At 42.5% G+C, this 25,199-nt stretch overlaps 1 protein-coding gene across 4 annotated transcripts in view; it reads left to right on the forward strand.

Moving 5' to 3' along the window:
- Nucleotides 1-25,199, forward strand: part of GLDN (gliomedin) — a 65,291-nt gene that overhangs the window by 18,844 nt on the left and 21,248 nt on the right. For all 4 annotated transcript variants that reach the window (XM_060169180.1, XM_060169174.1, XM_060169190.1 and 1 more), the window contains exon 2: nucleotides 11,038-11,089. In XM_060169180.1, the coding sequence (XP_060025163.1) occupies nucleotides 11,038-11,089 (52 nt within the window). The remainder of the gene's footprint in view (nucleotides 1-11,037; nucleotides 11,090-25,199) is intronic.

Below are 25,199 nucleotides of genomic sequence, written 5' to 3' on the forward strand. Positions count from 1 at the left end.
CACTAAGAACAAACTATCCGAAAGAGAAATTAAGAAAACAAACCCATTAGCAATGCAAACCCAAATCAAAAAGAATAAAATACTTAGGAATAAAATTAACCAAGGAGGGGCTTCCCTGGTGGTGCAGTGGTTTAGAATCTGCCTGCCAATGCAGGGGACACGAGTTCGAGCCCTGGTCCAGGAAGATCCCACATGCCGTGGAGCAACTAAGCCCATGTACCACAACTACTGAGCCTGCGCCCTAGAGCCCATGAGCCACAACTACTGAAGCCCGTGCACTTAGAGCCCGTGCTCCTCTGCAAGAGAAGCCACCACAATAAGAAGCCTGTGCACCACAACGAAGAGTAGCCCCCACTTGCCACAACTAGAGAAAGCCTGTGTGCAGCAACAAAGACCCAACACAACCAAAAATAAATATAAATAAAATAAATAAATTTATATAAAAAAAATTAACCAAGGAGGTAAAAGACCTATATGTTGAAAACTACAAGACATTAATGAAAGAAATTGAAGGAGTCATAAATAAGTGGAAAGATATTCTGTGCTCATGGATTGCAATAATTAATATTGTTAAAGTGTCCAAACTACCCAAAGCAATCTACAGATTCAACGCAATCACTATCAAAATGTCAATGGCAAATTTCACAGAACTTAAACAAATAATTCTAAAATTTGTACAGAACTACAAAAGACCCTGAATAGCCAAAATAATCTTGATAAAGAAGAACAAAGCTGGGGAAGTATCACATTCCCTGATTTCAAACTATACTATACTATACTATACTGTACTATACTATACTATACTGATACTGGCACAAAAACTGACACATAGATCAGTGGAACAGAATTAAGAACTAAGAAATTAACCTACACATATATGGACAATTAATATATGACAAAGGAGCAGTAGAGAACATACAATGGAGAAAGACTCTCTCTTCAGTACATATTGTGAAAACTGGACAGCCATATGCCAAAAAAAAAAAAAGGAAGAAAGAAACTAGACCACTATCTTACACCATACACAAAAATTAACTCAAAATAGATTAAAGACTTGAAAGAAAGACCTAAAGAAAGACCATAACCATTACTAGAAGAAAACATAGGCAGTAACCTGATTGACGTCAGTCTTAGCTATGTTTTTGTGGATCTTACTCCAAAGGCAAGGGCAACAAAAGCAAAAATAAACAAATGGGACCAAATCAAACTAAAAAGCTTCTGCACAGCAAAGGGAACCATCAACAAAACGAAGAACAATCTACTGAATGGTAGAAGTTATTTGCAAATCATATATCCGATAAGGGGTTATTTTCCAAAATTTAAAAACTCCTACATCAACAACAACAAAAACCTGATTCAAGAAATGGACAGAGGATCTGAATAGACATTTTTCCAAAGAAGATATAGAGAAGGCCAACAGGCACATGAAAAAAATGTTCAACATCACTAGTTATCAGGGAAATACAAATCAAAACCACGATGAGATATCACCTCACACCTGTTAGAATGGCTATTATTGAAAATACAGGTAATAACAAATATTGGGGAGGATGTGGAGAAAAGGGAACCCTTATGCACTATTGGTGGGACTGTAAATTGGTGCAGCCACTATGGAAATTAGTATGGAGATTCATCAAAAAATTAAAAATATAACTACCATATGACCCAGCTATTCCGCTTCTGGGTATTTACCTGAAGAACACAAAAGCACTAATTTGAAAAGATATATGCACCCTTTTGTTCATTGCAGCATTATTTACAATAGCCAAGATATGGAAACAACCTAAGTGCCCATCGATGAATGAACGGATAAAGAAGATGGAATGGAATACTATTCAGCCATAAAACATAATGTAGTCATGCCATTTGTGACAACATAGATGGACCTTGAGAGTATTATACTAAGTGAAATTAGATGGAGAAAGACAGATACCATATGGTTTCACTCAAGTGTGAAATCTTAAACAAAAAACCCAAGAAACAAAATAAAACAAACTCATAGATACAGAGAAGAGATTAGTGATTACCAGAGGCGAAGGAGGTTGGAGGGTTGGGTGAAAGTAGTCAACTGTGTGTTGATGGATGGTAACTAGACTTATGGTAGTCTACTCTACTGTATACAGATGTTGAACTATAATACTGTACACCTGAAACACAAGTTTTTGAAAGGAAGAATTAGTTGAATTGTAGGACACTAAGTAAATAAATAAATAAATAAATAAGTGGGACCCAACCCTGGGACAGGTTGCATCCCTAACATCAGGGAGGGGGCTGCAGGTGTTTGATTACAGTGAGGATGAATTTTTTTTTCATATGTTTATTGGTGATTTGAAATCATTGTGGGAGATTTTTCATGTTTTAACTCATTTTTTAATTTGTTTTTAAAAATTTTTTCCTACTAACTTACAAATACCTTTTATATAGAAAAGCTATTTGCTTTTAGTGTATTACACGTGTTGCAATATTTTTCCCTTAGTAATGATTATAACATTTATTGAGAACCTAAAACTTGCCAGGCACTATGCTAAGAGCTTTACATATGTGTGTCAAAAAAGTCCTTATCCTAGTAACAACCTTATGAGGTAGTTGCTATTATTATCATTATTATGATTATTCCCATTTTACAGACAGGTCGCTGAGGCTTAGAGAGCATCCTGCTCAAGGACACAGAGCCAGTGAGTGAAGGAATTGGCACTCAGATCAGACTTAGCTGTATCTGACTCCCAAAACTCATGTTCTTTACACCACACCGTTCAGCCCTGGGTGTTATTTTTTAATTTTGTTTGCTGGGGTTTTTTTTGGTGGGGAGTATTTAAAATTTTCCATTTTCATGTAGTCAAATCTATAAAGTCCTTCATTTATGGGTTCTTTTGCTTTTATGCTTAAAATGTTCTTTCCTACCTCAGGTCTCAAGATCAAATAGTTACCAATATTTTCTCATAGTTACATATAATTTCACTTGAAAGCTGTTTCATTACATTTGCATGTGTTTAAAATACACAGAGATAGAAAGAGCTTTTCCCCTTTAAGAAACAACTCGCCAGAATAAATTGTACAATTGCTGGGCTTGAAAATAGGCAATTCAATACAAAACAACTTCTTAAAGTTGGATTTGAACTTAGTAACTTGATTTTTAGCTGCTACTTTTTCTTATGACTGGGGGAGAACTGTGTCAGGATGAGATGCAGTATAAGTACATAAAACATCATGTTGTCTCCATGTTTGGGTCTATCTCCGACCTGGAGGAAGAAAGATGTGAGCACAGGAGATAGTGGGAGAAGGCGTTCAGAGCCTCCTCTGAGAGTGGCCCATCACTCCTGGTTCTGGAGCCGGGTCAGCATGTTAGCGTGAGGAGTCCAGGCTGTCGGCAGCTCCCAACTAAGCAGGCGACAGGAGGAAATGCAAAAGGACAGGCCATTCCTGAGAGGCAGCTGCTTGAACTGCAGACAGGACAAGGCTGAGAACTGGGGCTTGCTGGCACCTGAGGGGCTCCTGGTGGGAGAAGGGAATGGTTTAGGAAGAGAGTTATAATACCAATCGAGGCTTATATTTAATGGGTTAGGGCAATTATCAATTTATATCTGGCTATTTCTATAAATCCTACTCTGTTTTACATTTCGAAACTAGTAATCAGGCTTTGATTAAAATAGTATGAATTGACGATTTTTTAAAAAGCAGAATCAGCTGATTTACGTTCAAATCATGGGAAATCATGTTTATGTAACACTAGTACGAACACCAAAAAGTTGTTTTTATAAGGACTCCTTCATTTACTCCTCACAGCCACTCCCTGGGGTAAGTATTGCCATGAGTCCTGTTTTGTCAAGGGGCTGGGGAGCTAATAGGGGATCCTGCTCAGACAACAAGAAGCAAGTCACTCATCTCCCCCATCAGGTCAGACCTAAAGAAGGCCTCCAAGCACACCTGGGGAAGGAATTGCTCCTTCAGGGACTTCTGTCATGCATTTTTAGGTGTCCCCAGGGTTAATAAATGTCACAGGGCTGTTCCCCCAGGCCCTGATCCGAGCTGAAAGTAATCTTGCTGGAGACATTGGGTGAGGGCATTTGCTGGAACTGCCCCTTCCAACTGGGATTGCTGAGGAGGCCTGGGCCCAGCCTGAGCTGCTTCAACTTCTGTGACTCCCCAGCCTTTGTGTGCAAGAGGGCTGGCCAAGGCTGTGGGTGGACTCTAAAGCAATACATGTTAACTGTTTGTTCAGCATTTTATTAGAGAATCCAGGCAATTACTGAGGCAGGGTGAGAAAGAGGGCGATGGGAGGCCGCACCGTCACTAGCAATTCAGTTCAGCCCTTGTAAGCTACTCAGGAAAATAAATGCCTTAGGGACAAGTAGTCTGAGACCCCTGCTCCTTGGAGGGCAGGCTGGTCTTCACCTCCATTCTGATCTACTTAGCAAAGCAGGAAGAGCTGGGGAATACCATGTTTTCCCTATGGCATTGCATTTTCATTGATGTTTGAGACTCCTTTTCATTCAGCACCCCAGTCTCTACCTGGCCAACTCAGCCCTAACCAGGTATTTCTACTCAAGACAGCATGAAGTGTTTCTGTTATTTTCTGTTAGCCATGTATCAGGGACCCTATAGGATAACCCTAGCATCTCCAAGCTCCTATTTTCTAAGGATTAGTGGAGTGTTTGCCAAAAAGTTTATCTTAAGCAAACGGGCACAAAGAGAAACAGGTAACCACATGCTAGATGTTCGGTTCCCATATACTGCTGGTCAAAAAAGGAATAATATCTTTGGTTGAAGAGCACATTCCCCTCCCAATTGATTGAGTAGTCAATAATGAAGTATTTATTGAATGTCTACTACGTGCTCAATGCCATTCTAATGCTGGCAAAGGGACCAGATGAGTGAATGCGGTGTACAGGAAGAGTACGTCCCTACCAATAGGAGCCTATCTGGTTGAAGAGCCCAAAAAACATGACAGAGCGTGCCAACAAGCAGCCATGTGGTGATGCTGCTGGGCTGTAAAGGGGGCAGTTAGTGGGAATGGGTGTCTTTGGGGAAGACTCGTTAGGATTTAGCTGGGCTCCGAGGATACCAGTTTCAACTGACAAGAGCACTCGGCCCCAGGCCATTAGTGTGGGATGGCCAGGGTTTGTTCACTTGCGACAAATGCCTAGACCTTTGGCTGATCTTCCTGTGGGGCTGCAGGAAGAAGGTCGTGACTCAGTATTTCACCCCGTACATAGCAAACCCCACCTTCCTGTTGGGGTTTGCAGATTGTCATCACCACGTCTTGGTCCCAGTGTGAATTCCTGCCTTTCAGAGGGATGAGTCCAGGGTAGCTCACCGCAGCTTCAGACCCCATGAGGGCTTCCGCCAATACCTGTGGTCTAAACCTGCAGCAGCTGGGCCACCACATTCATAGCTCAATGTTTTCTAAAGGATCATTTGCGTACACAAAATAACAGCAATTTGCATAATTAAGGAGCACCATAAAGGGTATTCAGTTGTCTAAGAAAATGGAAATTTAAGTTACAAAATAGGGTCAGATCTGAAAGGTGACTTGGAATTTAAACATTGTTCCCCCCAGCAAACCAGAACCTGTACTTGGGGAACTTCAGAGGAGCCATGACAGGACACATTATTTTAGCAATACATAAACTGGTGATGACAGGCAGGTTTGCTCCCTTACTTTTTCGTGAATCAGTCCTGAGAGTAAAAGGTGAGAGGAAGGGAGTTCAAGAGGGAGGCCAGCCAACCACCTGAGGTTTTGTGTTCTGATGATCAGTGGCAGCACACGGCATTTAGCTCTATTCATTCTGATGAGAGACACTTTTGATTAAACCTTTCTCTTTTGCACAGAAGAGATTTCTTGAAGTTGATGCATAATCAACTGGTAAAAATCTAATATCTTGTTCACATTCAAAGTAAACTAAAGCAAAAATTTGCATTTCCTGTTGAATTTCAGACAATTCCTTTTGCAAAGGCTAAATGGTATGAAAAAGTAGATGCGGAGGAAAAACAGGACTCTATTCTGGAACCAGCTAGGGGAGGCTGGGCCAGCTACTTCACTTGCTTTCTTTGGACCTCAGCTTTCTTATCCCTCCTCCCCTGACTCTAGGTCTCCAGGTGTCCCTCCCCACTTCCTCCCCTGATTCCTCCTGGGAGCAGAGTTTGAAATCATCTATCTAGTCCAACCCTCTCATTTTACAGATAAGTTAACCCAGACTAGCTTCATTCTATTTGGTTTTTTATTTGGAGGGTTGGCAATTTATGTGGGAAAAAGAAAAATCTTATGACTAATGAACAATTTGAAACTCACTAGACAGCTGTTCTAGTTCATTCTATGTCCATTTGTCTAGAAGCAACAGAGATCTGTCCAGGTTATTCCAAGTGATGGGGGTTATTGTGAAGGCATGATATTTGGATTCCCGGGAAAGCTGGATCATTAGACCCATCTTTTGGCTTCATATAATGCTTGCATGCTCTCTTCTCTCTCTCTGAATTATTAAAAGCATAGCCAAGTAAAATTCACCCATAATCCCAACATATCTTTTAAAACAATACAAACTAAGAAATGAAAATCCCCCTTTTATCTCCTAGTCTCAGTCTCCAGGAGAAAAAAAATCTGTTAATGGTTTGGTTCATGAGCCTTCCAACTTTTCTCTGTGCTTATCCAGACATATCTAAATATTCTTTTTCAACCAAAAAGTTGTATTGTGTTATATGGCTTGGGCTGCACCTTGCTTTTATCACTTAACAGTATGCCAAGGCCATCTTTCCAGATTAGTACATATAGATCTACTTCATTCTTTCTCATCTGTTTAACAAGTGCCTTACTGATGAACATTTAGATTTTTTGCATGCCTTTGCCATCACAATGTTGCAATAAGCATTCTTGCCCAGATATCCTTGTATAAGCTTCCTGCAAGTGAGATTCCCAGTTCATAGCATTTTCTTTCTCATAGAGGCTGCCAAATTAGTCCCATCTATTTTTAGTTTGAATTAGAGCCAGCTCAAGCCATCTGATGCCAGATTAGCAAGAAGTCCATTACTTTTCTTCAGGGGCCCCTTCCTTGCCCATGAATTTCCTAAGATCCCATGAGTCCTACTGATCCAGTGAGACCAGTTCTGTATCCAGAGAGAAAACTGGAAGGTCTGGTCAGGCCACTAATGGGACCCATTTTGGCTGTTTTTCTCCCATTGCTGCCATATGTTGTCAAAGCTGAAAACAAGTCCCCATGCCTTATAAAGCATGGCAAAGACCAGTGATGATGGCCAGTGTGATTGGAGCAGAGCAATGGGGGAGAGCAGGGGGAGATGGCCTCGAGAAGGGGCAGGGCCACGTCCTGGATGGGTCCTGCCTGACACCCCCAGGACAATGAGCTCTAAGACCTCTTCCAGCTTCACCGTTCTCAAATCCTAAATCAAGATCTAGGAAGCCTTGTATACCAAATATGACTCCTTAATTTGACAAGCTAGATTTTGTGACTTTCAATTTTGACTTTTCTTATTTTCTTCCAAACTCTTAATCATTATTATCAGGAAAAAAAAAAAGTTTCTGATTTTCTTATGGCCATACCTTTTCATACCATGTTTTACCTTGGTACAATCTTATATAGACCATGTTTGTTAAAAGAATATTCCCGAGTGAAGATTAACACAATTTACTGGTAAATATCTAAATTAACTTTTAGCATATAAATGAAGCCAAAAGATCAGGGAATGAAAACTCCTTCTTCATCATTTTTTATAGAAGCTGTGCCAACTGCAGACCAGTGATGAGCATAAAAGAGAGAAAGGTTAATTTTCCCTATTGATGCTTCTGTTGTTTCTAACTACTCCTTCTGCTGTGATCCCCCAGGCAACAAATGAAGCATTGTGAAGCCTCTAATGGTCCTCTCAATGGACAATTATACATTTCTTAAGATGATAAATTTTGTAGTGCAGCTGATTGCATTAATTTATGAGCATGACTAAACACAGTGAATCGAAATTTCTTCTGGTTACGTTAAGATACTCATCAGAGCCATAATAGAAAGTGCAGTAAACCTGGAATCAGGAAACCTGGAGCTGAGCCTGTCTTTTCCAAGAGCAAGCTGTGTGACCGAATAAATGACCTCACCTCGCTAAGCCTCTCTGTTGCTATCTGTACAAAAAGGAGAGTTTCATGGCCCAATATACTTCAGCTCAGGGAGTGGTTGTGGCTGGGAGGGAAGGGTGTGTTTTGGGAGGGGCACCTGGGATGCTCTAAAGCCTTGCTTAGCTGAAGGTGGTGTATACATGTTTGTTTTATTATTCATCTTTAAACTGTTGGCACACCTTTCATATTTTTGTGACATGTATGATATATTTCACAATAAATTTCTAAAGCAGTTAGTAAGCACCTGCTGACACACTTCACAAAAAGTAAATACCGTACAAGTTTCCCTCTGGATCTCCTAGCAAACAAAATAAACCTAGGTAGAAGACAAAACAAATTTTCCCTTCAAACCAAAACATGTTCTTTTTACAAAGAGTTTAATTGAGAGAGAAATCAGCGAAAATTTTGAATAAAACAGAAGGGCCAATCATGCTTAGTATAGCTCCCTCTGACCCTGGCTCTCTACTGCTCCTTACTTGAGGAGGAGTTTTTAGGTTTCAGTTCTCCTTCTTAGGTTTCTCTCCAGAAATATTCTAGAAAGTCAAAGACAAAGAGAGAATCTGGAAAGCAGCAAGAGAGAAGCATAAAGTAGCATTTTCGTATGTACTACTTTTTTTATATAAATGAAAGGACACTATACATACTATTCTGTACCTTGTATTTTTTCGTTTATCTTGGAGATCTTTCAATATCAGCTTTATGGATTTAAATTTACTCTTTTTCACAGTATTTCCTTATGTGAATATGCTACAATTTCTCTAACCAGACCTCACTGATAATTATTTAGGTTGTTTCTACTTTTTGCTTTTGCCCACATTTTTGCAACAACCATCTTTGTACTTACATCTTCTCATGCATATATGAGTGTATCTGTAGAATAAATCTCAAAGTGTAATTGATGGGTCAAAATGTAGATCCATTTAAATTTTAGTAGATATTGTCAAAATGCCATCCAAAGAGGCAGTATCCCTTTACATTTCCGTCAACACAATATGAGAGTGCTACTTTCCTGACACCCTTGTGAGAAGTGCTCTGTTATTCTTTTTATTAGCAAACCTAAGAAGTAAAAATAGTATTTCATTATTTGATGTTTTTCTTCAACTGTAAGTGAAGATAAGGCACTATTTTTTTTCTTTGAACTTTCTGCCTGGTTCCAATGCCCATTTTCCTTTGTTTTTGTTTTTTTCCCTTTACTTATTGCTTTGTAACAGCTCTTTATATACAAGCCCTTTGCAATTATTTTTCTAAGTTTGTGTTTCTCCTTTGTTATTGTTTGTAGTATTTTACCTCTTGCAGAAATTTTTAATTATTAGACAGTTGAATTTATCACATTTTTCCTATATATAGCATGAGGGTTATTTCTTTCTTAGAAAAGTCTTTCTTACTCTAATACCATTATAAATATTTTTCCCAAGGTTTCCTTCAGTATTTTCACTAGTTTGTTTTTAACTTTTAATTTTTTGATTAATGGGGCTCACTTAACTTGTTTAGTGTAAGGAGTGAAATAGGGATCCATCTTTTCAATTTTTCCCCACATTTCTATCCAGCTGTCTCAACTCCATTTCCCAACTAATGATGTTTCTTCCCACAGTTTTGAAATGCCACATTATTTGGGTCTAAAAATTGCTCTATGTATAACTTTTAAATTCTTGGATGATAAATTGATAAATTAACTAAGTCATTCCAGGCATATCCAAGGAACCATCAAAACAGTAGCATAAATAGAGTTTGCTTATCATATGCCGGGCCCTGTTGTAAGAGTATCGCATGTATTCACTCATTTATCCACATAACCATGCTTTAAGTAAGGTAGGTACTGTTAACTCCATTTACAGACAAGGACACTGCAGCACAGAGAGGTTAAGTAATTTTCCCAAGGTCACACTGCTTGTGAATGGCAAAGCCATGATTAGAACACAAGCAGTTTGACTTCAGGATTCATGCCTCTATCTGCACTCTCTGCTGCCTCCACAAAACAGAAAACACTTTTGTGTGTGCTTCCTACATGCCAGGCACTGTTCTAAGAGCTTCACATATAACTCCACTAAAGCTTCACAACAATCCTAAGATGTAAGTACTACAAATATCCCCATTTTACAGATGAGCAAACTGAGGCAGAGTAGAACTATAGAACAGAAAGGGAGGGGGGAATGGTGTGAGCTGAGGCCGGAGAAGGAGGAACTTTGCTGTATCTTCAGAGCAGCAAGGAGTCACAAAAGTGTTTGAAGCAGGACTGACCTGATCAGATTTGGGTTTTGTGAAGCTCATTAGCAGCAGCGTGGAAAATGCATGGGGGGAAGAGTGTAAAGTGGTGTGTGGGAACCAGGTGTAAGGATGGTACCACAATGCAGTGACCATGTATTCCAGGTGGCCATCCAGTGGCAAGTAGGCAGTGTCCACATGGCATGAGAATCACTCCTCTAAGGGCAGTTTCCACATGCCAGACATGGAGCTGCCTAACCCTCAAGACAGCTACTCATATAATCTACAATTTCAGAGGACACCAAAGTGTCAAGGAGTTAAGTACCTCACCCGTACTCACTCAGATAGTTAAGTGTTTGCTTCTGACTGCTAAGCTCACCAGCCCTCTTTATTCAGACCCACAGGTTGAGCCCTTCAGACACTGTGGGGGCCAGCCTGGCTGTAGATTTGGTGATTCCTTCCCCATCCTCGGCCTTCTCAGAGTTTGGTAGAAATCAAGGAGATTCTGTTGACAATGTTGATAGATGAGCTGCAGATATAAAAAAAATCTTTAGATCTTTTAAGGGTTTCTTTTCAGTTTTAGGTTAACTTTTCCTCAGACTTCTACATATTCTCCTGAAGTTATTTTGTTAATTTTTATCATTGCTTTCTGCTTGTCTGAATAAAGGGCAAGTTCAGGGTCCACTGCCTACCATACCGCTATTAATGGTTCTCTCTTCCTGCAGATCCGAGTGATGGTGGACCTGTGCAACAGCACCAGGGGTATCTGCCTGACAGGTAGGCTGGCCGAGCACTGACCAAGAGCAGCTTATGCGGGAAACACATATGCTGGCCAAAGGGCTGGGGCAGAATGAACGCCTAGGAACTCCTTAGGTTATAAAAATATATGTTGGTTTACTTGTATACCAGATGTTTTCAATGGGCTGAAAATCAATAGTAATATAATTTTGAAAAATAATAATATTTTTGGTATTGCCACAGAAATACAGCCATGGAAAATAACTCGGTCTTGGGTAATTAGAAATATTGTGGTACCCTGAACTGAGGTCATTGATGTTTTCCTTATTTCCATTAGTTTTTTAAACGGGAAAAGAAAGGAAAAAGACCTCGCTAAATAGTAGAGAGCTCTTACCAGAAGTAATTATTTCCCTATATCATACATACAGCTTGAATGGGAAGCTCTAGATGCAAACCGCTAATTAGTTAAGAAAATACTTTTTATGAAGAGTGCTTTGTGTGGTGCCTACTATGTGCTGGGTGGGACTGGAGGTTGGTCATACTCTGTCCCCCTCCACGCAGTGAATCAAGGACAAGTAGAAAGGAGGGAGGGAATTAACCTCAAGGCACATCAAGCCTTAGGACCTGGAATGGCTGGTGGGTGGGGCAGGGGAAGAACACAGTGGTCTTTTTTCTTGTTTTCTTTTGGCTGCTCAAGGTCTTAGTTCCCTGACCAGAGATTGAACCCACACCCCCTGCAGTGGAAGCACAGTCTTAACCACTGGACGGCCAGGGAAGTCCCAGGGGAATGGTCTTGATGTGATTATTCCAGAGTCTGAGAGAGACCAGCCTCTTGTCTCAGGGCAGGGACGCCTGCCTCCTGCCCTTCAGAAGCTCATGTGGGGAGCACCTTTGCTGGCCAATGGGCCAGGGACAGAATGAATACCTAGGAACCCTTTAGGTTATGAAAATACATGTTGGTTTGCTTTTACCATATGTTTTTACTGGGCTAAAAACCAATTATAATGTAATTATGAAAAATAATAATATTTTCAATATGGCCATGGAAAATAACTTGATCTTGGGTAATTAGAAATGTATGGTACCTTGTGCTGAGGCCAGTCACCCAATTCATCACTCTCTGCCCCAGCCAGGCACTAACCAGGCCCAAGGATGGGCCTACGGTGCCTGATTTCAAACACTGCATTTCCTGCCTCTGAGAAGGGGGTGTAGCATTCTGAGGAAACAGAGGGAAATTATTTTTGCATTAAATGTGTATTATGGAGAGGTCCACATCCAGAGGGCAGAGTGGGAAGACCCTGAGCTCACTCCCTCCCATGGACACACTGAAACTACAATTACTTACAGAACAACTATCTCTGAGAACCACCTGAAGACTAGCAGAACAGATTTTCTAAACTAAGAATAGAAAGCAAAGGACACAGTGAGACAGGCAGGAGTGGCAGAGACACAGTCTAGTCCAACCCACACCCCCAGTGCAGCAACCCACACACAGGAGGGACGTCACAGCCACAGAGATTCCCCCTGAGGAGCAAGGGCTACAAGCCCCACATCAGGCTCCCCAGCCTGGGAGATCTGTACTGGGAAGACAAGCCCCCATAATGCCTGGCTTTGCAAACCAGTAAGGTTTACGTTTAGGCGAGTGGAAGGGCTGTGGGAGACTGAGACTCTCCTGAGGGGCTTTCACACACATTCATTCACTCTGACTCCCAGCACAGAGGCAGCAGCTTGAAAGTGCTTGGGTCACATGAGAAGGAGACTCACTGATGAATTTTAAGGCGTGTGCTGGAGGGGCAGGGTTCTGGGGATGGAAGCACTGGCAGGCACCATTTCTGTCACTGTCCATCAACCTGACTAACACTGTGTGCCCCACCCTGACTTTCCCCTGAGGACCCACTCCAGCTGGTCCCTCCAAAACACTTTCTGCCCTGCCCCAACCGCTGGGCAGCCCTGGCTGGCACCAGCATCCCTCCAAAGTGGCTCCCACTCCAGGGGGCCAGCCCCGTACCACAGAGCACCCACAATAGTTCCAGACTGGCCTCAAAGTCAGTTGCACTGAGGCCAGTCCCGTGCATCAGCATGCCCACAGCAGTGCTCTGGTGACCATGGGGGATTGCACCACTGAGCCCCACAGGACACCTTTCACGTAAGGCCACTCTTGCAAGACTAGGAGATTTAGCCAACATCCCTAATACATAGAAACAAACACAGAGAGTTAGGCAAAATAAAGAGACAAAGGAATACCTTCCAAATGAAAAAACAAGACAAAACATCAGAAAAGGAACTAAATTAAACAGAGATAAGCAATTTATAAGATAAAGAGTTCAGAGTAGTAGTCATAAAGATACCCACTGACTCTAGAGAACAATGGATGAACTCAGTGAGAATTTCAACAAAGAAAGAAAATATAAAAAAGAACCAATCAGAACTGAAGGATACAATAATTGAAATGAAAAATACACTAGAATGAATCAATAACAGATTAGAGGATGAAGAACAGATCAGCAATCTGGAAGACAGAATAATGAAAATCACCTAATCAAAACAGTGAAAAGAAAAAGAATTTTAAACAATGAGATAATTTAAGGGACCTCTGGGTCAAGCAAACATTTGAATTACAGGGGTCCCATAGGAAGAAGAGAGAGAGAGAGAAAGGGACAGAAAGCCTACTTGAAGAAATAATATCTGAAAACTTCCCTAACTTGGCAAAGGAAATAGACATCCAAGTCCAGGAGGCACAGGAAATCCTCAGAAAGATGAACCCAAAGAGGCCCACACCAAGACACATTATAATTAAAATGTCAAAAGTTAAAGAATCTTATAAGCAGCAATAAAAAAACTAGTTATGTACAGGGAAACCCCCATAAGACTATCAGCTGATTTTTCAGCAGAAACTTCATAGCCAGAAGGAACCCCTATGTTCATTGCAGCATTATTTACAATATCCAAAATATGAAGGCAACCTAAGTGCCCATTGATAGATGAATGGCTAAAGAAGATGTGGTATATATATACAATGGAATACTACTCAGCCACTAAAAAAGAATGAGGGCTTCCCTGGTGGCTCAGTGGTTGAGAGTCCGCCTGCCGATGCAGGAGACATGGGTTCGTGCCCCGGTCCGGGAAGATCCCACATGCCGCGGAGTGGCTGGGCCCGTGAGCCATGGCCGATGAGCCTGCGCGTCCTGAGCCTGTGCTCCGCAACAGGAGAGGCCACAACAGTGAGAGGCCAGCGTACCACAAAAAAAAAAAAAAAAAAAGGAATGAGATTTTTCCCATTTGCGGCCAAATGGATGGACCTAGAGGGTAATATGCTAAGTGAAATAAGTCTGACAGAGAAAGACAAATATTGTATGATTTCACTTATATGTGGAAACTAGAAAACAAAACAAATGAACAAACATAAAACAGAAACAGATTCACAGATATAGAGAACAAACAGGGAGGAAAGGGGGGTTAGGGGGTAAGTGAAATAAGTGAGGGAGATTAAGGGGTACAAACTTCCAGTTATAAAATAAATGAGTCATGGGGATGTAGTGTCCAGCATAGGGAATATAGTCAATATTATTGCAGTAACTTTGTACTGTGACAAATTACTAGACTTATGGTGATCAATTTATAATGTATATAAATGTTGAATCACTATGTAGTGTACCTGAAACTAATATAATATTGTAGGTCAACTCTACTTCAATTTAAAAAAGAAAGAAAAAATCCTTTTATGGAGTAAATGCACAGCTCTCATGGACTTTAAAAATAACCACAAGACTTTGAAGCCATCTGAAGCTTGTGTTGGATCTCCTCAGTCTATGGCCCCAGGCTCTGGGGAGGTCCTGGTCACTTCACAGTGCACAGTGTGTGTGCAGTTGTAAGAAACCTCTTCTGCAATATTCTCCCCAGTACCTCTCGTTACCTGCTGTGTGTTAGGAGCTCAACTCTGGTTGAGTCTGTTGAATGACTAAACCTGTGATTTATGTAAGTGATTAATAGGAGTGGTGGGCTGGTAAGAAAGATGCTTCTCTGAGGAACTCTGTGTCCAAGTCTGACTCTTGTTCGCTTAGTTTAGCCTCAGAGAGAAAAGCCATAATCCTGTGGCTTCTTAGAAAATGCTAATTGAGTTACTCAAGTCACATTTCAGCCCTCACAGAAAATTAAATATCTTCAGAACAGCTTGATCCTTTATTCTGAAACCCTTGTGGCTTAAGCACCTTTCTTCCATCGCCGGGAGTCCCTTTTCAGCGTTCCCGTGTGTGACAGTAATGAGCGCTAGAGAAATGCTCAAATGGATGGAATTACAGTCACAAAAGCCCTGTTGAGAGGCACAGGAAAAGCCTCTTTCTTTCTGATTTTTATAGTGATAGAATGAGAGCCAAGCTGTTCAGTGAATGTGGGCTGGAGCTATTGAGACCACTTAGGAGAGACTGGCGGGATCGCATCTATGCTGGAAATGGGTTGAGGAGGTTATTCTTTGGCACCTAAAAATGCTTTTCAAATGCCAGCCCCTTCATTTTTCATGGTAGCTTGAAATTGGGCCTCCTTTTACACTGAAAGCCCTTCAATTAAAACTTAGGTGTGAAAAGTGCAAGTTGAAAGGCAAGGAGGTACCTAGGGATAGGCCAAGCTGCCTGGATTGGGGGCGGGGAGATGACAGGACCCAGGACTGAATTGAGGAACTTCGGGGAGAGGGGCAGAGAGCCTTGGTCCAGAACTCCCAGAAAATGCCTTCAGGAAGGATTGCCAGGGCAGACCCTGGGCTTGGGGCCTGAGAACAAGATCTAGCTCCACACTAGATTCATCTTTAAAAAAGCAGGTGCATGTGACTTGAGGCTAGTCCAGCTGTGACCATGAAACCCCATTCCTGTCCCTTTCCCAGGACTCAGCTGTGGTTGCTCTGGGGACAAAGACAGATGCCGTGTAGTTTTGTGCAGCTGGTGACATCTCAGGTGAATAGTGAGGGCACTTCACTAGCTAGAGTAGTCTGGGGTTTTTGCTAGTGCAGAGTTTGTCAAATGATATGTGGTTTTCTGGATGCATCTTGCCCCTGAGCCCAGGTTTCCTTGGGACCCCAGAAGCATATCTTCTGGAAGAGCAGATATCTTGAAGAAGGCAGGTCTTGGGTAATTCTTCACCTCCAGTGGCCTCCACGTAGGGGCTTGTTGGAAAATCTCTAAACCATAATATTGCTGAACTGCTTGTTGCAACAGAGTTGCTTGAAATCCACAGTGCCCATTCTCCTTGCAGCCACAAGACTCCAACCCAGTGATAACACTTCTTATCCTATTTCCAGGCAGACATCAATAGTGGATCACAGTTGCTGCCAAGCATGGCCTCGGGTCTCAGGTCATTCTTTTCTGGTGTTGCAGAAAGTTGTACTAATTGATTAGAATTGGCACTTGAAATAAAAGCTATTTGCTGGAACTTCCCTCGTGGTCCAGTGGTAAAGAATCCGCCTTCCAATGCAGGGGACACGGGTTCGATTCCTGGTCAGGGAACTAAGATGCCACGGGGCAACTAAGTCCACGCACCACAACTACTGAGCTCACATGCCTCAACTAGAGAGCCCACGTGCTGCAAACTACAGAGCCCACGCACTCTGGAACCCACCCGCCACGACTACAGAGCCCACACGCCCTGGAGCCTGCACGCCACAGCTAAAGAAGAGAAAACCCGCACGCCACAACTAGAGAGAGAAAACCCACACGCCACAACTAGAGAGAAGCCCATGCACCGCAACAAAGAGCTCGCGTGTCGCAACTAAGACCCAACGTGGCAAAAAAAAAATGAAATTAAAAACAAAAAAACTTATTTGCCATCCCTACTGTACTCATTTTTAAGGTTGCCATGGTCATAATCCAAAGTTGAAATGCACCAAATAAATGAGATTGGACCAAAGCTTCAGTTTAATGGGGGCATGTGAGGAAAGATACATACTTTCCCATGTCAGGTGCCCTGGGACTGGCAGAATAGCTGGCAGCAGGGGTGGTTGCAGAGGATGGACCAGCAACACAGAGGGTGGGAACTGAGGCCTCAAAGCTGTAGACAGTTCAGCCTTTGGTAAACAAATGGATAGGCCATTCTCAGAACAGCTAGTGTAGCTGATGATGATCTCACTCAACTGGCCTCACTGAGCAAACTAGCAAGTTGTTTTAGTGTTGGTGGATTCGGGCTCCAAATGTGGATTCGGGCTTGGACCCTGTCAGGCCATCCCTTAAGGAAAGCCAAGCATGCCTGCCTCCCAAGGGAAAGAGGGGATCACCCCCACTCTGGCCAGAGCTCCTCTCTGGCACTGAAGCCGTGGCTCACATGAATCCTGAGCCCCAGGGAGTCCTTGCTGGGAGCAGGAGTAGGAAAGAGTCAAGACTACAGACCTCGGAGGTGTTCCAGGCCTGGAAATATCAGGTTTATGAAGTTGCATCTTTCACTAGTTCTTCCTATGGCAGCAGAACCAGGCCTTACTTTCTTTTCTTTTTTTTTTAACATCATTATTGGAGTATAATTGCTTTACAATGTTGTGTTAGTTTCTGCTGTATAACAAAGTGCATCAGCTATACGTATACATATATCCCCATATATTCTCCCTGTTGCGTCTCCCTCCCACCCTCCCTATCCCACCCCTCTAGGTGGTCACAAAGCACCGAACTGATCTCCCTGCGCTTTGCAGCTGCTTCCAACTAGCTATCTATTTTACACTTGGTTGTGTATATATGTCAGTGCTACTCGGTCACTTCGTCCCAGCTTGCCCTTCCCCCTCCCCATGTCCTCAAGTCCATTCTCTACGTCTACAACTTTATTTCTGTCCTGCCCCTAGGTTCGTCAGAACCATTTTTTTTTAGATTCCATATATATATGTTAGCATACAGTATTTGTTTTTCTTTCCGACTTAACTTCACTCTATATGGCAGACTCTAGGCACATCCACCTCACTACAAATAACTCAATTTCACTTCTTTTTGTGGCTGAGTAATATTCCATTGTATATATATGCCACATCTTCTTTATCCATTCATCTGTTGATGGACACTTAGGTTGCTTCCATGTCCTGGTTATTGTAAATAGTGCTGCAATGAACACTGTGGTACATGTCTCCTTTTTCTTTTTCAATAATTTAACTTTTTTAACATCTTTATTGGAGTATAATTGCTTTACAATGTTGTGTTAGTTTCTGCTGTATAACGAATCAGTTATACATATACATATATCCCCATATCTCCTCCCTCTTGCGTCTCCCTCCCACCCTCCCTATCCCACCCCTCTAGGTGGTCACAAAGCACTGAGCTGATCTCCCTGTGCTATGCAGCTGCTTCCCACTAGCTAGCTATTTTACATTTGGGAGTGTATATATGTCCATGCCACTCTCTCACTTCATCCCAGCTTACCCTTCCCCCTCCCCTTGTCCTCAAGTCCATTCTCTACATCTGCATCTTTATTCCTGTCCTGCCCCTAGGTTCTTCAGAACCTCTTTTTTTTTTTAGATTCCATATATGTGTGTTAGCATACAGTATTTGTTTTTCTCTTTCTGACTTACTTCACTCTGTATGACAGACTGTAGGTCCTTCCACCTCACTACAAATAACTCAATTTCGTTTCTTTTTATGGCTGAGTAATATTCCATTGTATATATATGCCACATCTTTTTTATCCATTCATGTGTCAATGGACACTTAGGTTACTTCCATGTCCTGACTACTGTAAATAGTGCTGCAGTGAACATTGTGGTACATGACTCTTTTTGAATTTTGGTTTTCTCAGGGTATTGCTGGGTCTTATGGTAGTTCTAGTTTTAGTTTTTTAAGGAACCTCCATACTGTTATCCATAGTGGCTGTATCAATTTACATTCCCACCAACAGTGTAAGAGGGTTCCCTTTTCTCCACACCCTCTCCAGCATTTATTGTTTGTAGATTTTTGGTGATGGCCATTCTGACTGGTGTGAGGTGACACCTCATTGTGGTTGTGATTTGCATTTCTTTAATGATTGATGATGTTGAGCATCCTTTCACATGTTTGTTGGCAATCTGTATATCTTCTTTGGAGAAATGTCTGTTTAGGTCTTCCACCCATTTTTGGATTGGGTTGTTTGTTTTCTTGACATTGAGTTGCATGAGTTGCTTGTATATTTTGGAGATTAATCCTTTGTCAGTTGCTTCATTTGCAAATATTTTCTCCCATTCTAGGGTTGTCTTTTCATCTTGTTTATTTTTTCCTTCACTGTGCAAAAGCTTTTAAGTTTCATTAGGTCTCATTTGTTTTTGTTTTTATTTCCATTTCTCTAGGAGGTGGGTCAAAAAGGACCTTGCTATGATTTATGTCATAGCATGTTCTGCCTATGTTTTCCTCTAAGAGCTTGATAGTGTCTGGCCTTACATCTAGGTCTCTAATCCATTTTGAGTTTATTTTTGTGTATGGTGTTAGGAAGTGTTCTAATTTATTTCTTTTACATGTAGCTGTCTAGTTTACCCAGCACTACTTATTGAAGAGACTGTATTTTCTCCATTGTTTATTATTGCCTCCTTTATCAAAGATAAGGTGACCATATGTGCGTGGGTTTATCTCTGGGCTTTCTATCCTGTTCCATTGATCTATCTTTCTGTTTTTGTGCCAGTCCCATACTGTCTTGATTACTGTAGCTTTGTAGTATAGTCTGAAGTCAGGGAGCCTGATTCCTCCAGCTCCGTTTTTCGTTCTCAAGATTGCTTTGGCTATTCGGAGTCTTTTGTGTTTCCATACAAACTGTGAAATTTCTTGTTCTAATTCTGTGAAAAATGCCATTGGTAGGGTTTGCATTGAATCTGTAGATTGCTTTGGGTAGTAGAGTCATTTTCACAATGTTGATTCTTCAATCCAAGAACATGGTATATCTCTCCATCTGTTTGTATCATCTTTAATTTCTTTCATCAGTGTCTTATAGTTTTCTGCATATAGGTCTTTTGTGCCCTTAGGTAGGTTTATGCCTATGTGTTTTATTCTTTTTGTTGCAATGATAAATCTATTTGGATTTTTTGGCTTCTTTTTTTCCTCTACCAGCAAGGCTTTGGGAAATGTGTAGCCACTTCCTCTGTGGTCATTGATGTGCTAAGCAGGTCACTTGGGTCAGGCAACATCAGTTCTGACACCAACCCAGGGTGAAAAGTGAGGCTACTAAATGGAAATTAGAGATAAACATCTTCTCCTATGACTTGGAATGGCTGTGGTGGGAGGATCCAAGGAGTCAGGTTTTTCAGAAGCCTGTAGTGTTAGCCACTGGCCAGCGCCTGCCCTTGAAGACAGGAAGTGAGACTTACACTTCTTTATTATTCACTCCCCATAACTCTGGTGCCTATATATCCTGTCTCGATTAAGATTCTACTGTTTGCTTGTAGCAGGGACCCGTTAGAGCTTACCTGAGGAAAAGCGGGTGAGAGATTATAAATTATTAAAAAGATAGAGGGATGTATTTGTCAAGCTCGGTTTGGTCATGCTCTGGTAAAAATTAAACCTTAAAATCTCAGCGGCTTAACACAGCAAAGGCTTATTTCCCACTCCACAAAGTCCAGCGAAATTTGGGTGACTCTCCTAGGCAGTTCTGGGGACTCAGAGATCCAAGTGCTGCTGTCTTGTAGCTCCATCATCTGAGCACCAGGCACCAAGGTCACTCCCAAGGGAAGAGAGGGGAACAAAGGATGGCATCCATTGGGTGCTTTAAAAGGTCAGGCCTGGAGGTATCTCACTTCCCCACCCCCACCATGGAAGGAAGGCAGGGTAACGCAGTCTGTCTGTGGGTCCAGGAAGATGACAATGAAACCCAGTCTGGTGAAAACAAAGCTTGCCTCATGAGACAGAAGGGTATCTCACAGACAGACCAGGAGGGCAGTGGAAGCAGCCTGACCCAGGGAGCTGGAGCCAGGAACTGGAAAGCCACTGGGAACCCACACAGCTCCTCTCTCAGCCTTTCTGACTCTCTAGCAGACACCCAGTCCCTCATCTCTGCTTCTCTCTCCTTCATTTTCTTCTCTCTGCAGACTGAGTTTTCACTGTGCATGGCCATCCACAGACCTCTACTTTACATAAGTAAGGGCATTGTGGGTCAATTTTAGACTGCAAGGAGAAAAAAATCTAAGTGGTTCAGCTCCTACCATGCATCTACCCAATTCTAATCAACTCCAGCTAGGAGTGTTGGGTGGGGTAATCACCCAACCATTTGCAGGGCCCAGTGCAAAATGAAAATGCAGGGTCCCTTGTTCATGAAGCAGGAAAAAGGCTTTTTCCTTTCTTCCACAACCTCTCTTGACCTGCCATGGTGGGGCTTTTCATTTGCTACTTAATGTTGTACTCCTTGAGGCATGGGCTACTCACCACATGAGTACAGACCCTCACAGGCACAGGGGCTCCCTGGGACAAAAGCACGCAGGGCACACACCCAACGCTAGCCTCCCCTGCACTCGAGCCTGGTTCCCCACTGGGGTGGCAGGTGGCAGCAGACACTGATGGGGCAGGGAGTGGGGAGGACACGTCAAGGGGCACAGGAGCAGGCAGTGGAAAATCTGTCCTAGGGAGGCAGGGAGGAGATAGGAGGCAGGGCCACATACCAACCAAGACTCAAAGCCCCTGGGCCATGCTCCACTGTCCCATCAGACTTCACTTACAAAGCACAAATTCAAAGAAAAAATGGTTAAGAATGTCCAAACGGCAACTGCAGAGCATTTAAACCCAAGCAGGGAGCTCCCTTCTTAGCATGGAGTCCTGTGTAGCTGCACTGCTGGCAGGCCCAGGAAACAGCCCTGCGTACAGTGTTAACATGAATGTGGCTGCCCACACGTGTTCCTAGAGGGTCTGTTATTCCAGAAGAGGAGAAGGGTCAGGAGCTAAAAAAAAATTCTGAAAGATGGTTTGCTAAATAGCTAGTAGGCACACATTTGACATTTGACATTATTATAATGACTTACATTTGGGGCTTCTTCTGGGTGTAAGGGGCCGTGAGCAGCTCAATTGGCGTCCCGGGATATTGGGACAGTCATCATCACTGTAGCACTCTGCTCCTGAGCTCTTTGGAACCGTTTGTCATCCTTTCTCTTCTGAAATTCTCTAGCTTCAAGGCATGAGACCTGCTGGCTTCCCTCCTCCATCTTCAGATCACTCTCTCTTTCCTGGTGCTTCTTCTGTCACCTGCCTCCCTCCAGATGGGGTGTGTCCCCCTCTCTACATCCCCAAATTTGGCTCAGACATTTCACTCTTACCTGAAGGCTAGTAGCTCCCAATATTTCTAGGGTCAGGAACCCCTTTAAGGAGAGTGACTGACTCTTTTCCCAGAAAATTTTCACATCAGGTCGAGGGGACCCGGGACCAACTGCATCCCATACACCTGTGGTGCTTGGTAAAAATGCCAGTTCCTGGGCCTTACTCTAAATCCAAACCAAATCAGAATCTCCAGATGGGGCCTAGGTATCTGCATTTTTACAAGCATTCTAGTTGATTTTGTGGCCTCAAATGTGTAAAAACTGTAGCCATAGGGTATCAAGGATCTCAGGTCAGTGTCAAGAAACCCTAATCTAAACACTTCATCATAGTGATACCCTTGGCCATAACTAATGTGTCCTAAGTATACAGCTCCAGCCAGGCCCTCTCTCCAATACTCCACTGCATGGAAATGGTTATTGGACTGTCCTCTTTTTTTTTAATTAATTTTTATTGGAGTATAGTTGATTTACAATGTTGTGTTAGTTTCTGCTGTACAGCAAAGTAAATCAGTTATGCATATACATATATCCACTCGTTTTTAGATTCTATTCCCATATAGATCATTACAGAGTATTGAGTAGAGTTCCCTGTGCTCTACAGCAGTTTCTTATTAGTTATCTATTTTATATATAGTAGTGTGTATATTGTCAGTCCCAATCTCCCAATTTGTCCCTCCCTGAGAACTCTTGAAACCTACTATATGCAGTTGATTCTTGCTTGTTTACCTTTTTCTACCAATCTGCACATCTGAATTTGGCTCCATCTGCAGTCGGGACTGACGATTGATTGATTTCTTCTGACAGCTCTCAAAGGGCCATATCACCTCCTTACCAGGGCATGTGTGTGCCATCTGGCGGTAAACTGACCACACTGACTACAGGCTACGCTGACCCTAGAAAATGCTGTGCCGTTTTCAGCAAATCATTTTTGTCCAACATAGGACTGTATGTATTGAAAGCATACCTTCAAACACTTATTCTTCCAAAAGTTTTCATGTCTGTCAAATAGGCTTATCAGTATCCAGGCTCAGTCTTCTGAGAGGCCTCCTCAGCTGTCTCCTACCCAACCAGACATGGACATGTCCTGCCCATTCTTCTGCTGAAATACCTCTCGAATGTCTAGCTCCCTCTAGAACTCTACAGTCACCAACCGCATTTATCTACAACCTTGTCCCAAACTTTAACTACAAAGATCCTCTGGATATTTTCTCCCTGCCCCACCCCCTTCCTTCCCTGTCTCTTTCTCTCATCTCATTCCCTAGTTCTATTCCACATCCATCTACGGAGAGGATATCAAACACACGCAGATATCAGTGTCATCCCCCGCTGCTTAAGAATCTACTGTAGCTCCGCACTGCCTTGCACATACCGTCTACACCCCTCCACTTGGTCTTTAAGTGCTGCTGCCCCACATCCCTCTGCCAAGTATACACTTCAGCCTCATCTCTACACACTCCAGCTGAGCCATTCTTCCTCCTTTCTCTCACCCTGAATCACGCAAGCTCCCACCCCTGTACCTTTTCTCCAGCTGGTCTCCTGCATGGGATGCCCAGCCCTCACCCCTGCAGCCATCTCAGGCCACTGTGTCTTCAGAGCCACAGCTCAAGGCTCACTCTCTCTGAGGGCCTTCTCTGACTGCCATGTGCCCAGACTTCCCCAGTACCTCTGTAGGGGTTTGCTTCTCTGTAGCTCCCTCATCTCATTGTGGTTTCAAAGTATTCACCTTCCTCAGATAGGTTGTAAACACAGCAGACATAAGGATCAAGATTTCTACTTATGGGAAGATTTTGGTGCACACAGAAGTGCTTAGTAAATGGTGGTTTTCTTTTATATATATATATATATATATACACACACATAGATATATATGTGTGTATATATATATATTCTTATTGGAGTATAACTGCTATTCAATGTTGTGTGTGTTAGTTTCTGCTGTACAACAAAGTGAATCAGCTATATGTATACATATACCCCCATATCTCCTCCCTCTTGTGTCTCCTCCCTCCCACCCTCCCTATCCCACCCCTCTAGGTGGTCACAAAGCACAGAGCTGATCTCCCTGTGCCATGCAGCTGCTTCCCACTAGCTATCTATTTTACATTTGGTAGTGTATATATGTCAATGCTACTCTCTCACTTCGTCCCAGCTTACCCTTCCCCCATAGTGTCCTCAAGTCCATTCTCTACATCTGCATTTTTATTCCTGCCCTGCCACTAGGTTCATCAGTATAAATGGTGGTTTTCTGAAGAGTCACAGGCTTGGATCTTTAGAAAGACCTACCCACTCCAATATTGGTGATTGTTATATGTGGTCCGGAGAAACAAAAGACCCTCAACTGTTCATGTTGCGACCTCACTGGCTTGTCCGAGTGCTTAAATGGAATAATTGACACTAAGACTATTTGTGGAAGCAAAATTATTGTGTTAGATTATGTGTAAATTATTCACGTGAACCCCTTAGATCCTTGGGTAATTACACACTAAGAAAGGTATCTGTTACCTGATCTGGGCCCTCGAGTTTTCTCAGGCTATTTTATGCAACAAAATAGAGACCAAGCAAACCAGCTTCTGCTCTCAATTCCCCTTGGTGGCCTAGAAGAGACAGGCTGGCTGGATGAGCATGTTTGGGGCTGCTCCTGGGACACCTGGATCTCAGCCATGCAAAAGCAGCACTTCCTGACACCTACCTGTGCCAGGGCTTCACTAGTGCCCACCCACATTGTCACCAGATCTCATTTAATTACATTGATTGCTTGAGAGATGACTGATTTATGAGTCTATAGTGAAGCCACTTAGAAATTATTCTTAGTCCATTGGAACTTAAGCAAAAGTGGTTTTGATTGGCAAACGGGTCTTTGTTGAATTGTTTTTAAGAATCTTTGGGCAAATATACTGAGTTCTAAATAAAAGGCATGGGGTGGTTCCTTAGGGCCCA

Source organism: Lagenorhynchus albirostris, chromosome 1, assembly GCF_949774975.1.
Source record: "Lagenorhynchus albirostris chromosome 1, mLagAlb1.1, whole genome shotgun sequence".
Taxonomy (NCBI): domain Eukaryota; kingdom Metazoa; phylum Chordata; class Mammalia; order Artiodactyla; family Delphinidae; genus Lagenorhynchus; species Lagenorhynchus albirostris.